Source organism: Corapipo altera, unplaced genomic scaffold (genome assembly GCF_003945725.1).
Source record: "Corapipo altera isolate COAL_440 unplaced genomic scaffold, ASM394572v1 50, whole genome shotgun sequence".
Lineage (NCBI taxonomy): Eukaryota > Metazoa > Chordata > Aves > Passeriformes > Pipridae > Corapipo > Corapipo altera.
Window position 1 is genome coordinate 6,286,875 of NW_020884889.1, and position 15,130 is coordinate 6,302,004.

Consider the following 15,130-nt stretch of genomic DNA (forward strand, 5'->3'; position numbering starts at 1 on the left):
CAGGCTATTTTTGTGCTGGCAGTTATTGCCTTCTCAAAATTGCCTTGACAATGCCTGTGCCACCCGCTCCCTGCCTCCTGAGAGCAGCTGCCAAGCTGAGGTTCCCCCTCGTCCTCCATTAGCCACATGAAAAAAAGACCCAGAAAGGTTTTATATTCTCGGCCCAGTCTGGACAGGCAGGATGCAATGTCTGACTCAGTGTTTCCCCAGGTCGGGATCGTTTCCCGCTCCAGGGAGATGGGCAGTAGGGAGGATGCTGCTGTTTCTCCCTCGCTGTCCCCACCACCCCCTGTTGCTGCCTGTCAGGCCCTTCTCCTCATTGAGATGCAAGGCTGGCCACTGTGGCCATCCGCTGAGCCGTCTGCTCCTGAAGGCACCTTCCCCTCCTTCCCCCCTCCTCCCGGGGCTGCCTGTGGAGCTATTCTTCAGCCTCTGCATTTCACAACAGCTCAAAGGCAGATGCATCAATCCTTTCAGGGGATGGAGACGTGAGGAGAATGGCAAGGGAGCTGCAGGCAGGTGTTGGTAGGTTCCCAGCCATCTCACAAGCCTCGTCCCCCTCCCTGTCCCCCGCTGGCTTGTGCCTGAGGCTTGGACTGAGGCATGGGGCAGGAACAGGGAAGGGAAGAGGATAGGGAGGAAGAGCACTGGGATATGCTGACCCTATAGACATGCCCAGCTGGGTTGCAGGCATGTTCCCAGCTGTCTGCATCCTGTAGCCTTAGTAAGGGGAGTAGGGATCCAACTCTGCTCGCTAAAGGTTCACACCAGGGACCAATTTGGCCCTGGTGCAGACAGCTGAGGGAGGGGGAACAACTCCATGGCTGGTAGCAACCACGAAGGGTGGGGAGGAGTGAGGTTATTCCTCCCAAATTGACCACCTGCGCTGGATGCACTGGATGCTCTGGGCAAACAGCACTCCTGTCTCACACACTGGAATGGGTTGGGGATGAGTCAGGACCGGGTCTCCAGGACCACCCCCTAACTCCCGTGTGCAGCTGCTTTGGTCCCGCTGCTCTCCCAGCACTGGCAGCAGCCGGCACAGGGCAGAGGGAGGGCTGGGCCAGGCAAACTTGCAGTCTGCGGGAGGGCAGCTGGTTCCCGGTGTGTGTTTTACCCGTAGGTGTCACAATCCTTTGACTGTGTGTTCAAAAGCCTTGAGTCTATACATTTAAGAATCAGCAAATTAGAAAAATTGTCCTGAAATGTTGGAGGCAGGAAAAAGGCAGGAAGGCAGAGAGGGACAGGGAGGGCCTGAGAGGAAGGGATGGAAGGGGTTGGTAAAAGAGAGTTCACCCAGGAGCACTGCCCTGGCTTTGCGCCCATCACCTGTGGGCTGGAAAGGAGGGAGAGAGGCAAGGACGAAAAGGGAGGACTGATTTCACACATTCAGTGCATATCATACAACCAGGGCAAGGCTGTCTTCCTGGGGCTCCTACCCAGGATGGCATTGCTGCCATAGCCAGTCTAGAGCCCTGCCCAGCAGCCCGAACCATACTCACAGCAGGTTTACAATTCACTGCTTCATTGCTCGGGGGAAAGATACCTTCTCCTTTCTTTCTCTCTTTTTTTTTTTAATTATATATATCTTTTTAAGTACTTTTTCTCCCTTTTTTGTTTCTTATTTTTTATAGTCTTACAATTTTCTGTAACAGCAGCTTCTTTCTGTATTGGTGTGGAAGTTATATATAGAGAGATATCTATAAATATATATATAAGCCAAACTGCCTTACAGGTTGTTGTTCTCTGGGATTTTTGTTGGTTTGCTTTTTGTTTTGCTTTTTTTGTTTTTTTTTTTCAGTGTTGTATGTGTAGCAGGCACTTGAGTTTATATGAAGATGTTTGCTTGGGAGCTGAGGGGCAAAGGACTTGGGAGGGGGAGAGGGAAGGAAGGATGGAAGGAAGGAGCAAGGACTTCCAACAAGTGGCCACTGCTAGCCAAGGATGTCCAGGTAGATTGGTGTGGCCTTGCCCAGAGCATGAAGGATCTTGTAGATCTCCTTGATGTTGAGCCGTTGCTGAGGTTCTCTCTGCCAGCAGCCCAACATGATGTCATAAACCTCCTTGGGGCAGACTCGAGGCCTTTCCAAAACTCGGCCTTGGGTAATGCACTCAATTACCTAAAAAAAAAAAGAAAAAAAATAGACATTGAACATCAGCTGGGCAGTTTCTGGAGCATCTCCTGTCCCAGCTACTGCTTGGTTGATGTGGTACCATTTAGTGAATGGGAGCACTGAGAAGCCAAGAGGTCTGCAGATCCTCAAGGTTCACCTGTTTGTGTGTTGTTAATTATAATTTGCAGTGAAAAGTTTGTCTCCAGCTGGAGTTTTTCAGATCTCAAAAAACTTCTCCATTTGACACCTACCAACCTCAATGCACTCTTCAAACAGGAGTTCACATACAAATGAAATGGAATTTTAACTTACGTCAGTTTTTCCTGCTAAATGAAGAAGGAAAAAAGTCTTAAAATCCCCAAAGTAAAGTAATATTTTGCACAGCTGAAATTATATTTTTCTTGCCTGAAAACCAAGAGTCCTTTCCATTGCAAAGCCCAGGAGAGTTTTACAAGGAAGAATTCAGAGCATCTTTTCCTGTATACTTCTCTAAGGGCAGCTTTGCCTCATTTTGACATAGAAAAGCAACTAAAAGAATAAAATTTCATATCAAATCGGATCTGTGATGGAGAAAAAAATTTGCAGTGCTATCACTCTATTTTGGGTCAGGCCAGCACTGCTAATGAGAAAAATGTGAGCTCTTGGATAACATCAAAGTCTCTCTAGAAGGATGCCATTGGAAAGAACTCCCCTAAGTATTTGTTTGTGTTTTGTTTACAGGATGCATGCAAAGGGAAGGGATGATTTGTCAGAGAGCTGCTATTACCGTCTGCCCTCCTTGGCTGGGGTTGATGAGTCCCAGCATTGCAGTCTGCGAGTGACCTGCCACACTCTGCAGATAAACACCATTCCCAAGCAGTGTGTTGAGGGAAGCCACCCAGCAAGGGGTGTTTGGAATTTATCATTTATGAACAGTAATGATCCTTCCACAGAGCTCAAGGGATACTTATTTCTTTGCTGTTTGCATATAAATAGAGAAGGGAGAGATTAGGACCTGCTGAAAGGAAGCAAGGAAGACACAGCATGCAGAGAAGCCTGCATTGCCACAGAGCTGCTGGCTGAGGACTTGTGGGAGAAGGTGAGTTATGGTTTCTGACCAGACATCCTGGACATGCACAGGAGCCCTGTGGTGGGCTCTTTCTGTCCAGGGCAAAGGAAAGGCACAGACAGAGGTTAATAGGCTGGCTGAGTTGTGCCCTGCCTTGTTCCTCTGCTCAGGTAGGGTCTCTTCCAGCCTTGAAAATAACTGCACAGGAAGCAGTGGGCATCCCAGCCTTGCTAATGCCGGCACCCCCCCGTGACAATGCTCAGCCAGCCTGGTGCCTGATCATGGTCCAGTCCTGGTAGCTGGGACCTTGGCACAGGCTCATTAATCTGCCTCTCTGTGGGGCTCTGCCACTGCAGCTGGACTGCCAGAGAGACTTGCTCTGATGCCACACCATCCAGGAGCTGGCGGAGGTGCCAGTCCTCTGCAGCCACACAGGCTCTGCCCATCTCTCCACAAATGGTGAAAAAACAAGCCAGATGAGAGCTAATGTGGCTCCCTCCCACCAGGATACTCTGGTCTGGGGTGGGAGCCCTCAGAAAGAAGTGGTGACATTTTATCCCAGGGATGGTAGCAAAACAATACAGCCACATCTGTGCAGATGTTCACCAGCCCTCCCCTCAAGTTTAAGGCTGGTTATTCTCAGTCCTACTGTCCTGCAGAGGAAACTGAGGCAGAAGGCACGGGCACAGCAGAGCTGTCACATTCCAGCATGCCTATCACCCATGTACGAGCTACATGTGCTCATTTGTGTGTGTTTGTATTTACTCTCACAGGGAAATGCAAGAGCAGCTCATTAAACAGCGTGACAAATAACTTCTGTCACTGTCGATTCCATTGTTTGTGTCTCTAAAATGTTTGCGTGTGCTGCTTTGGGATATACAGTCAGGCCCCATTGAGCACACGAATGGGCAAGTATTAGAGCTGTAAAGGAACACCTTGGATTTGCCATCTCTGCAACTCACTTAATTAAGGGATCTGTATCCAGAAAGCAGAAAATGCACATTTCTCATTACAAAAGGTGAAATTTCTGAAATCCATTAGATACACAGTAGGATAAAAATGTGCAAGGTTCCCACACACTGCTATGTCAATGCATCTTTTTCCTCTTCTATAATACCCCCTGCTATTCTGAGCAAAAATCTTCCAACGCATTTCTGCTGATGTGCCTCAAACCTCAGCGCTGACACCCCGCTAATCCCAACCAGCCTTCCCTCAACGTTTTTATAGTGCATCCCCACACTATTGGGCTACAAATTTTGCTAGTCAAAGAAATAAGAAGGACAAACCAGCTCCTTGGGTTTCACCCTCAATGAACTGGGGCAAACCATGTAAGAGACATCCTGATGGCAAAAAGCCCCATGCAAATGTGCAATATACAATATAGCAATTAGCCTTAAAACGATTTCTCACAAACTGGAGACTGCAGTAAGAGCCTCATACACAAAAGGAGAAAGCAGAGGAAATTCAGGGCATGACAGTAACTTAGATCCCAGAAGTAATCTCGGTATCCCCAGTTCTGGCAGCACCCTGAGAGTTTATCAGATACGACAGAGGTATGTCAGTAACTTAGAAGGGAGAGGCTGAGGATGGGCCAGTATATGGCTTTTGCAGAGCCCTTTGATTCCTGCACGCCTCAGTTTTCCCTGAGCTCTTAAATGGAGATAATGACACTTATCCTATGTCATCACCATGGGAGTGCCAAAGAGGGGACCACTCACATACAAAGTGCTTTGCAAACAACCTGGAAAGGAGAGATGGCAGAAAAGTACAGTTTTCAGCTGAGATGTCTCAGCACTGTTGTACCTCTGTGTTTGAGAGCTGGAACCAGGGCTGCTTCCCATAAGTGAAGATCTCCCAGAGGATCACCCCGAAGCTCCAGACGTCACTCTCTGTTGTGAACTTCCTGTACATGATGCTCTCTGGAGGCATCCAGCGGATAGGCAGCATGGTGTGTCCTCCAACCTGGGTGAGGGCAAAGGTACACGGAAATCTGAGTGATGGGAGTCCTGAGGAAGGGGTCAGCCCTGACATGATGTGGACCAACTCAGGACCTGAGCTGTTCCAAAAAGCTGGGCTGGCTGCTGCCTCCCCAACCACTCATGGGTTTACCCACCAATCCCACCTGGTTAACATGACAGATAGGGAGTGAAAGGTATCAAGGTAAATGACGTCTTCTACACCAAAAATGGCCTTGTAAAGAAGTCAAATGCAAAACGCCAAGAACATACTCCAGCCCCGCAGTCTGGTGAACCCAGGCACACAGGAAGAAACAAGTGTCCAGCAAAGCATTGCAGGGCCTCAGTGCTCCAAGGCACCCACCAGAAATACAGAGTGAGGTCTGTCCCTCTTCAGAAAGGTTCTCTAAAACCCTTGCACAGCCATCACCTAACTGCATGAAAGGTTTTGTGCTCATAAAACTGTGCTACAGGCCTTTTCAGAGAGTGCTTTGAATATGTAAATGAGTGAAGGACCGCACTGCAAAAAGGTGGCCTGTTGGTAAAAACAGGCTCTAACAGGCAGGGATATGCCCAGCGTTTAATGGAGGAGGGAAATCCAGCCCCTTTGGGGAGTTTGGAAATGGAAGAGCCCACGGGTGTATAAAGTGGGGTATGCCAAGCCAGGGAAGGGCACTTTCCCAGGTAAGGTTCAACCCTTCTCCAGGGCACATGAACCCAGCAGGTGTACAGGAGGCTTGCAGGACACATGCAAACAGTTCTAGAGTAGATGGATTTACCTGCGGATTCACTAGAGATTCCTAAACAAGCGTCTCTGAGCAGGACAAGTTTTTCTCTGTTCTGTCCTTCTGCTAGGAAGATCCATCTGGGGAGAAGTAGCTAATTGCTACAACCAGCTGGTGCTGGAAGCAGCAGGGCTGCAGGTCTCCGGCACTCATTTCTGCTGAGGGTAAAGTGTCCGAGGTTTTAGTGGAGATGAGAAAAAGTGTTTTCACGGTGCTGCTTGGAAGGCTGCTTGTCTCATTACAGACACCAAAAAAGCAAGTGCTAATAACTTTGTAGCACTGCAGCTGAATCAAACAGGCAGAAATCTCTCTGGTCCCACGAAGGGTGAGGGAAGAAGGTATCTGCTGTCTAGGATTCCAGCATATGTGTGGCCATTCAAAATAATGAGACTGTTGTGCTCGCTCAGATGAAAACATTTCTTGTACAAACAAGAGCTCTCCCGTGAGCTGCCAGTTTTTCCACAGGTTTCTTTGACTGATTAAAGCAGACCTAGTGTGGGGAAGGGTCAGTACAGAGACACTGCAGCATTTGGAAGCAAGAGAGAGGTGTGTTGGAACAGGGTGTGAAAGTGGTAGGACGCTCAGCTGGCTTTCTGCACAGAGGGGCTCAGACTTCTCTGGGGTTTGACAGAATTTAGACTCAGGTTTGCAATGTTGTAGTCAGAGGACTGCAGACCAACCTTCTTCCTGACTCTGAAATAGACCCTCCTCAAAAAAGAGAAGGAATTTGAAAAGTCTCAGGAAGATCTTTCTTCCTAAGTGCAGATGCATGAAGATAAAAAGCTCATTGCAGCTCTACACCTCCTATTTAGAGATGGCTGGGCTAGCGTGTTCTCAGCTTGCTGCTCTGAACTCCCAAGAATGTTCTGAAGTAATGGAAATGGAAATATGCTTTTCTTTGTTTGTTCCTTTGAAACCCTGGCTGCAATTTCAGCTCTTTCCTGCATTCTCAGCTTTTACAAGTTGCTTTCCCTTCTTGTGAAGGGCTCTGAGGAAACATTATCAGCAGAACAGGACATACATCAAACTTGATTGTGGCAAAAACTGTTTTGTGCTAATGCTTATTTTATTCTTCTTTAAGTAGCGCTAAGTCCTCAGTTTTCCAGCAATCTCAAGATGATTTACGTATTGCAAACCATTTGCAATATCCTGAACCTTGCAGGATCATTTGTGATTACAGGTAGCACCAAGTAGTGAGCACAGTTAGCTCTGAACAGGTTCAGAATGTATGAAACAGGTCCTCAGCTTACACAGTGTTATAGCAGCACTGCTCAAATGGGAGGGCCCTGATTTACACCACCTGAGGATCTGGCTCTGAAAGCATTGCAGAGAAGCCAGTAGTCCCATCTCAGTTCTAGTAAGCCAAAATAAAGTTAAGGTCTTTGGTCTGCTATAGACACATCCTAGTGAAGAACTGCCAACAAGGTGACATAGACAGTCAACAGTATTTCCAAGGATGTGACGACACAACCTTGGCATAGCTCATACAGTGGAGTCTAGGGACTGCCAAAGCATTCCTCCCAGCCATGTGTGTCATGTGAGACAGCTTTTACTAAAAATTAATCTGTTAATAATTAATAATTAAATTAATTGGGGAAAAAAAAAATAAGCAAGCAATGCCCAGAAATGTGTGGATCCCAAAACATGGCCCAACTATGCTCAGTGATAAGATGTTCCTTGCAGAGGTATCCTTTGCTTCTCAAAGAGGGAGCCACATTTTTGAGAGCAAATGTTAAGCCTTGCATTTACTAGCTATAAGCAGAACAGGCATCAATTAAACTCTACTATAAAACCACTCCAATGTCTAGCCTAGCACATAAGGCTGACTATTACATTTTAAAAAATCACCTTTGCCTATCCTTTACTGCTTCCCTTGCAAACTGATTAGGATTAAAATTCCCATTTCACAGATGAGAAAGCAGATGCAGGAAGGCAGGGAAAGGCCCTGCTCTGAAGCTGTGTAGTGAGTGAATGCCAAGTCAAGTCTTCCTGGTCTGCAGTCAGCCATACCCTGTTATTTGCTGATGTAGCAAAATGATTTAGAGTTGAGCATAGAGGGATTGTGCTACTGATGCCACAGGAAGCTGAGTGTGTCCAAGGTGACAGAAATCCTTTGCATAACATGCAGTGGCTGTGAGCTGTGTTTTGCCACTGTAGACTTGCACATGATTCCCATAGCTACATAACTGTTTTACAGGACCAGCCATTGCCAGAAGCATAAAAGTAAAATGATGCTATTAAATCAGGCTGAAAAAAAAGGATGCTCTTTTTTTATTTTGCAAAGCCAGTTTATAAGGCATGTCCTTGGCTTTGGAAAGAATAATTACCATGTCTTCAGGGAGAAGGTGAAAGTTTGTTTTAGTCAAACCTCTGCTTTCTCAGAGCTGGGCCTGGCAGGTTTCAGAAATTAGTGACCATGCAGGACTGGTGTTTGTTAGGGGCATGCTACTTCTGAGACTTCTCTAAAACAGCTACGTCATCTTCCCACCCCATCTTCTCTTTTTCTCTGGGATCCAGGGATGGAGGAGCCCACCCATCACATCGGCTCATCTTCTAAAGGCCCTTAAGGGTAAAATGTTCTGAAACAGTGGCATTGCAACATCTTCCCTGGAGACACTCCACAGCCTGGAAGAAGGTTTTGCTTGAAAGCAAATAAGACAAGTAAATCCTCTTCTGTTCCTCTCTTAAAATCCTATGATGCTGCCAAGCTGCCCTTTCTCCCTGTTATCTCAATGCTTCATAGACCTGCAGACTGGCCTCTTTATCCCATTGCCATGGTTGTCTAGCTTTGCTTGACATTTTTAGCTCTCTAACTTTCTCTCCCTAGATCAACTCCCCATGTCCACATTGACATGCTATTCCCACTGCTTTGCTCTTTCTGTTCACAGTGCTATCCTGGTAATAAATAGAGCAATCAGTGCACATCCTCTGAGCGGCCAAAGTTTTCTTCTTCTCTCTCCATTTCAAGATCACATTATCACCTACTCGTTTCCACCCCTTTCTGATGGATGCTCCCAAGTGCATGACCTGGGCTACAGCCACATGTTTCTGATACTCCTGGGCATCTGGCCTCTGCTCTGAAGCCTCATTACATACCCAAGCCCATAGTCTTGCAAGACAGCCAGTCACTCCCTCTGAGCAGCTTATTGCTGTATTAGATATGAACCTCAGGGAGCTGGGGGAGGTTCATGAAAGGCCAGTGTTAATGGCCATTAGGGAGAAAGATAATTACTTAATGCTAGTACAGCACTTTGAGGATGTAAAGCTATATAAGTGCTATGTACAAGTAGTATTATAAGGCTTGAGGTTTGTCTGCTACCAAGGAAAGCTGGTGTCTGGGGGGAAAATTCTCCTTGTCCCAGCTTTCTGAATGACATCCAGCTGATTAGGAAAGGAAAAGATGGCATGTTATCCCCAGTGAGTTTGACAGCACAGCAGCAGGTAGTAGAGTAGCAATGTTCAGAAAAGACTGTGCAGTTTAAGCCACTAACAGAGATACAGTAGAAATCAAAACCAGAGTAGGGCTGAAAAAACCTCATGAGAACTTAGGACTGGTGGAAATATAGATACTAACATATTAAAGGCAGCTTTTGGTGGGAAGACATGTTTTCCCCCTCCCAGCTCTTATACCAGGGGCAGGGCTATAGTCCAAAATAGCCCTTAGAGGGGAATTACTGAGCCATCCACTCCATGCCCACAGCTGAAAGTTCCTTCACTGATCTCAGCTAAAACCACGATTTGGTCTCTGGCATGCTCTCAGGTTGTGTTTTATTTTCCTTTTTGTACAGTTTTTTTCCCAATGTTGAAATAAAATTAAAAAAAAAAAAGTCTGTGTTTTTGTTTTCCTTGGTCATTCGATATTTCCTTTTGGAGGTCATTTGACACCTTTCTTCCTGTTCCTGGCATACTTGATGGAGGCTCTGCTCCTGCTCCTGCCTTGGAAAGGCCACAACAACCACTGTAGGTGGATTTGTATGGCAAAACATTATTTGAACTTCCCATTTATGTGCAGGAAGTGGAGACATTTGAGTTTGTACAGAATTATGCAGCAGTAGTGGAGACACTGGCACCATTCCTCTCCAGGAAAATCCACTCAACATCCAATCCACTCAACTTAGTGATAAGACACACATTCTCTGATTGCCATCTCCATTCCTGCTGCTGTAGGTAGGGATGACCTGGGATCTTCTTTAATTGCAGACCTGGCTGCCATCCCAGGCTGGGCTGCACCAGAACATATGTCCTTTAGACCTCAGCACTAGGAGCTGGGTGATCCCTGGAATATACTCAACTCTGAGCCTTCCCCCAGCAGCCAGATGTATGTTCCCATCAGGACACACTGATTCCTGCTGTGGGCAGGATGTGCTGTAATTCAGCACTTCTGGACAGCCTTGTATGAATAAGAACCACAGGTGGCTGGGTCACCCGAAAGGACGCAAGGGCAAAAAACAAAAGCAATGAAAGCAAGAAGCAGGAAAAGCTCCTCTGTTTGTCTAAGTTGAGCTCCTAGAGAAGAACAAACAACAAACAAAACTGCTATAGATCGTGCTTTTGTGAGTCAATGCTTGTCAGTTCAGGCTGGGGCACAAGAAGGTGGCTTCTCAGGGGCGATGTAAAGGGCAGCACATGCTCATGGCTGGGGATCCAGGAGGAAACACTCCTTCCCTGCCTTCAGCCCGGATCCAGCAGCACTGAGAAATGTTTCCCTATCCGATGTGCCAGTATTTTGTACCTGTGAGTCCTGACAGATTCCTGCGCACCTTTTGCAAAGCAGAGGGATCAACCCTGACATGCCAGACAGAGCTGAGCTTTGCTGACTCTTAGCTGTCCAGCACTTCCTAGTTTTAACTGTCACCTTACTAGGCTCTCAAGTATTCAAGTAGTTTAGATCAGAGGTAGCTGAATTTAACTGCAAGTTGTGACTGGATATGATTCCCAAGTGCTTTATCTGTAATTTCCTTTCATCTTATCCAGAAAGAATGGTGCTTGCTATATCTGAGACTGCACCATTGCCAGAATTACTCTGGCCTCCAAAAATCCCCAAGGTGTTCTCCTATCTGAAAGGCATCATGCTTTATGGCCATACCAGCCCCAGGGTGAGCCTCTTCTGAGTGATTCAAAAGCCATCATAGCCCTGTCCTTGCCTTCACCTCTCGCGCCTTTGCGGTCGCTGCTGTCATAGCCAGTGCTGAATGTGAGCTTAAACACAGTCATCAAAAAAAAAAGCGCTTCCATCAAACTTTTCAACTTATCTGAAAATAAGTTGTGTCCTCACCATGCCCCACCCTCTGGGAATGCCAGACATGATCTTCTCCCAGTTCTCACTGGTTACACCAACCATCTCCTCCATTGCAGTGGCAGTGCCACAGCATAAGGCTGGCTGCATCCCTGCATGCCAGTGACTGAAGACATCTCACAGCAATTTTCAATGGATTTTGGAGACTTACAGAATGAATGAAGCAACCTGGAGCTGTTTTTCCTACTCGCATGGAGCTGCACCGGGTGTCCCAGCCTTGCCCAAAGAAGGGGAGATGCTGGTTTCCTGCTGGCAGAAGGGAGTGGTTTTAATTTGCCCAGAGAGAGAATGGGGAAAGGAAGTAAACGTTCCTGCCATGAGGTGATGTAAGGAGCTATGTGGACTTGCTCAGGAAGAAGAAAGATTGACCAGGAAGCATTAATGTGAAACTGAGAAAGGGGTGAGAGCTTCCTGCTGTCAGTAGGACTGTTTGGCAAGGGACTGTTTGGCAAGGGACTGTTTGTTCCCCCTAGTTGCACATACTGTGTTTAAACATGATTCTAAAAATAAAGCCTGCCATTGACATTGTTTTTCCTTACTTCATTTAACAATCTAGTTGCTTTACTACCTGTAATTCTGAATCACGTTGAATCAAGCAGTGTAATTTGCAAGCAGGGACAGTGGCCTTCCCCCCGCCCCATCTCTGCTCCACTGAGCCTGTTTTAATCCCACGGTTTTCAGCATTCCTAATGAGCCATTAACAAGCTGACAATTACTTATGCAAATGAGGGGGCAGACATGGAGGGGTGACTGTAGCTAGAGGTAAATTCTGCTGTCTCAAAACGGTCTGAGATAAATCACTATTGGTCTAAGAGTTGCCTGTGCCCAAGAGTCTTCTCAGTTATATTATCTACTGCCTAAAAATGCCAGAGGTAATGCAGAGCATGCTTAAGAAAAGGGAAACAGAGGAGTAATCACACATACATTTTTAATTATATTTGCCAATAATCTGTTTGGTGTACACCTTACCACAGCTCACCCTTTGCCTTTTCTTCCCACAAACTCAAAGCAGCTGCACCCACTGCTTGGGAACAGCTGCACAACCAGCCTGTAGGGGAATGGCCAGTTTCATGTGTTCATCTAAGTAAAAATTCCAGAAGCCATGATCTTCAACACCAGGACATAAACTGTGAAAAACCTCATCCATGACTCATTCAGCTGGGGGGATGTGGGAGCAGAGCAGCTGTAGTTTGCAAAGTATCTCGCAAAGAGGTCAGCAAGGCCACCATCAGCTCCTAGTAGGTCCTAAGCCCTTGTCTTAAAGGTTGCTGCTAGAGCCTTCCTAGCTGAAGAAGAGGTGACCAGCCCCCTGATCCCCTGGATCCACTGAAAGATTCTTGTGGCCCAGAACAACAAGACCCCACAGGAGGACATCAGAGAGAGAAGGAAAGTTGTAGCACTGGGGAAGGATTCTCTGGTGGGTTTGCCCAGTTGGCACTGGGGAGGTGTGCAGGGGGTGCATGCAGATCGTGGCCTTTGCAGTCTCCTGCATCACAGCCACAACATGGGCACACATCTGGGCTGATCAAAAGCTGCCTTTCTCCTGGTCACTGCCAAGATAACAGCAGAGGCTGGGAATGCCATTAAATCTATTCAAACTACAGCCTTCAGGCAGTTTGTCAGGCACCTTATAAATTTACCAATTTGTCTCCACCAGGCTGGAGACCCTTGCACCACAGCACACTTTTTAGGACAGGCCTGCTCAGAGAGGTGCAATACCCATGAGACAGCACAGCTCTTGGCTGGTTCCAGATTCAAAGGCGATCTGAAGTGTGCAAAGGCTGCTTGTGCCAACAGAAACTGTCCATGACTGATCTGCCTTATCATTTTGCTGGTATTACTACAAGAAATGTTTAATAGCTCAAAAGCTAATCAGATAGAAGCTAAGTTAAACCATCATGTGCAAGAAACGTGTCCATTAGGATTCTGTTCTAATCGAGATGCAGGAAATAAAAATCAACTCAGTTTCTGGCTTTAGAAAATAAGGAAAAGATTTGCCCAACAAATCTTAACCTAGTGATATAAAGGCAAAGTCTCAAAATGGCCTGAGAAATGCAGCTTAGGAAACAGGAGCAATAACTTGCATGTGTGATGACTCCATGCTAAAATGCTTTCAGATGGGTATCTCATAATCTCCCTTTCCATCATGTCTCTCTCTGTCCTGCCAGTGACTCCCCTCTGGGTAACCAACAACGCTCCATCTTCAACTGCAGCCAGAGCCATTCCTGACTGAGGACTACACAAGATTTAGATAAGGCTCCATGACTTAACTGCTGGATATTGGATAATCAGTTCAACTCCCTTGGCATTAATCATAATAATATTCAAAATTCATTAGGCTAGATTGTTTGGAAATCTATTTCTTGTTAATGTCAAATTCACTGAGCATTGGCCTGGCAGGATACAGACAGAAAACTAATACAAGGCAGGGTATGGATCTCCCTATGGAACAGTTCTTTTCTTCATGTGTAGCTGGACAGTGACGTGGCAGCTCCTGCCTGGTTTGTCATTTGTGAATCTTGTTAAGAGCCGTGGAACACCCTGAACACACCATGCTGCCTGTTTGTTGATCAAGGGAAGCTACAGAAATATATAGCTGGATATATAGTATATAGTTAATTATATTTACAACATTTACTGCGGAGTTTTAAAGGGGGAATATTATATGTTCTGATTTACACTCAAAAATCTTAATAGCTTTTGTATCTAAAACCTGGATAAGCAACCCAGAGAATTCTGTGTGCAATCACAGTACAGAGGTACAAAAATTGTCAGTATAATAAAAATTAAAATCTGTTCTTTGCTTTCCTGAAAACTTACAGCACTTTAGATTAAAGGATGGGGCCTTAGCATTTTACCAAGATGAAAATCTTTCAGGAATAAAATAACTGGATCATTCCTTCCAGCCAGTTTCACGTAGACCAACTGAGGATTCTTCCAAACAGTGCACTTCCTAATGGTCTGTTTGGCCTGTTTAAGCATTTTCCGTGTTGATGCTTTCCTTCAGAGTTTTCACCCTCTAGTTGAACAGTGGTTTCTGAGCAGGGAAACATCACTGAAATACAGACCAACATCAGAAGACACATGGGCTTTCTCTCCTAATGAAGGCAGTGCAGGCACAGATGGCATCTCAGAGAAACACACTGCAAGCCATGTTAAAATAAAGAGCTCATCATTGGAGGCTGCAGTGTCACACCTACTAATGATGTGATTAAACTCATCAGTGTCGGTGGGAAAGCTGTGCCAGCTCTGGCACTGCTGAATGCAGAGCTGCATTTCATGGCAGAGGCAAATCCCAGTCTGCACAACCCTCACCCCCATGAGTCAGACCACTGTAGAGACACACTGGAGATAACGATGTTCAAGGCTGAACTTCCTCAGACCTAAACTCGGGGAGGTTGCCATTGATATGTTCTTCACACGACTGACTCAAGCATGCCTGTCCAAAGCTGGTGTAGCAAGGAGAGGAGAGGCTGCAGATGGTGACAGCAGCCCAAGAAGGCCAGGCAGAGGACAAGACAGTGACAGCACCCATCTGATCACTGCTGTCATGGGGGAGCAGCAGCAGCACTGGGAACGGGAAGAACTAAAACCAGCAATAGCCAAAATGGTGGCATGTGCAGATGGTGAGGGTGGGTTTTGGCTGCAGGATTCTGCTGGAAAACAAGCTAAATTTGAATTTTTGAAGGAATCAAGCTCTGCATCCTCTTCTCTATTTTTCCAGCTGAGACTTTCTGTGCATTGAAGTTTCCTCCATTCTTCATCAAGTTTCCCGGATGCCCTTGAGTAGGACAGAGCTGCTGCAGTCCCACGCATTTTAACCACTGTGTTAAAATTCTTCCTCCCTACTTTATTTAGCCAGAAGCACAAATAAATAAGCAAACCCACAAACACAGGAACCTGGTTCTCAGATGCCATTAGAGCCCTCGAGC

The 15,130-nt window shown here is 46.3% G+C and overlaps 1 protein-coding gene across 3 annotated transcripts in view; it reads right to left on the reverse strand.

Annotated features, from left to right (window-relative positions):
• Positions 1-1,632: 1,632 nt before the first annotated feature.
• Positions 1,633-15,130, reverse strand: part of NTRK3 (neurotrophic receptor tyrosine kinase 3) — a 208,243-nt gene continuing 194,745 nt past the window's right edge. Inside the window, exons 17-18 of one of the 3 annotated variants that reach the window (XM_027644458.1) lie at positions 4,966-5,124; positions 1,633-2,120 (exon numbers count right to left, since the gene is read on the reverse strand). In XM_027644458.1, coding sequence (XP_027500259.1) covers positions 1,935-2,120; positions 4,966-5,124 — 345 coding nt within the window. In that variant the 3' untranslated portion in view covers positions 1,633-1,934. The remainder of the gene's footprint in view (positions 2,121-4,965; positions 5,125-15,130) is intronic. The other 2 variants (XM_027644460.1, XM_027644459.1) reach the window with 2 other exon arrangements.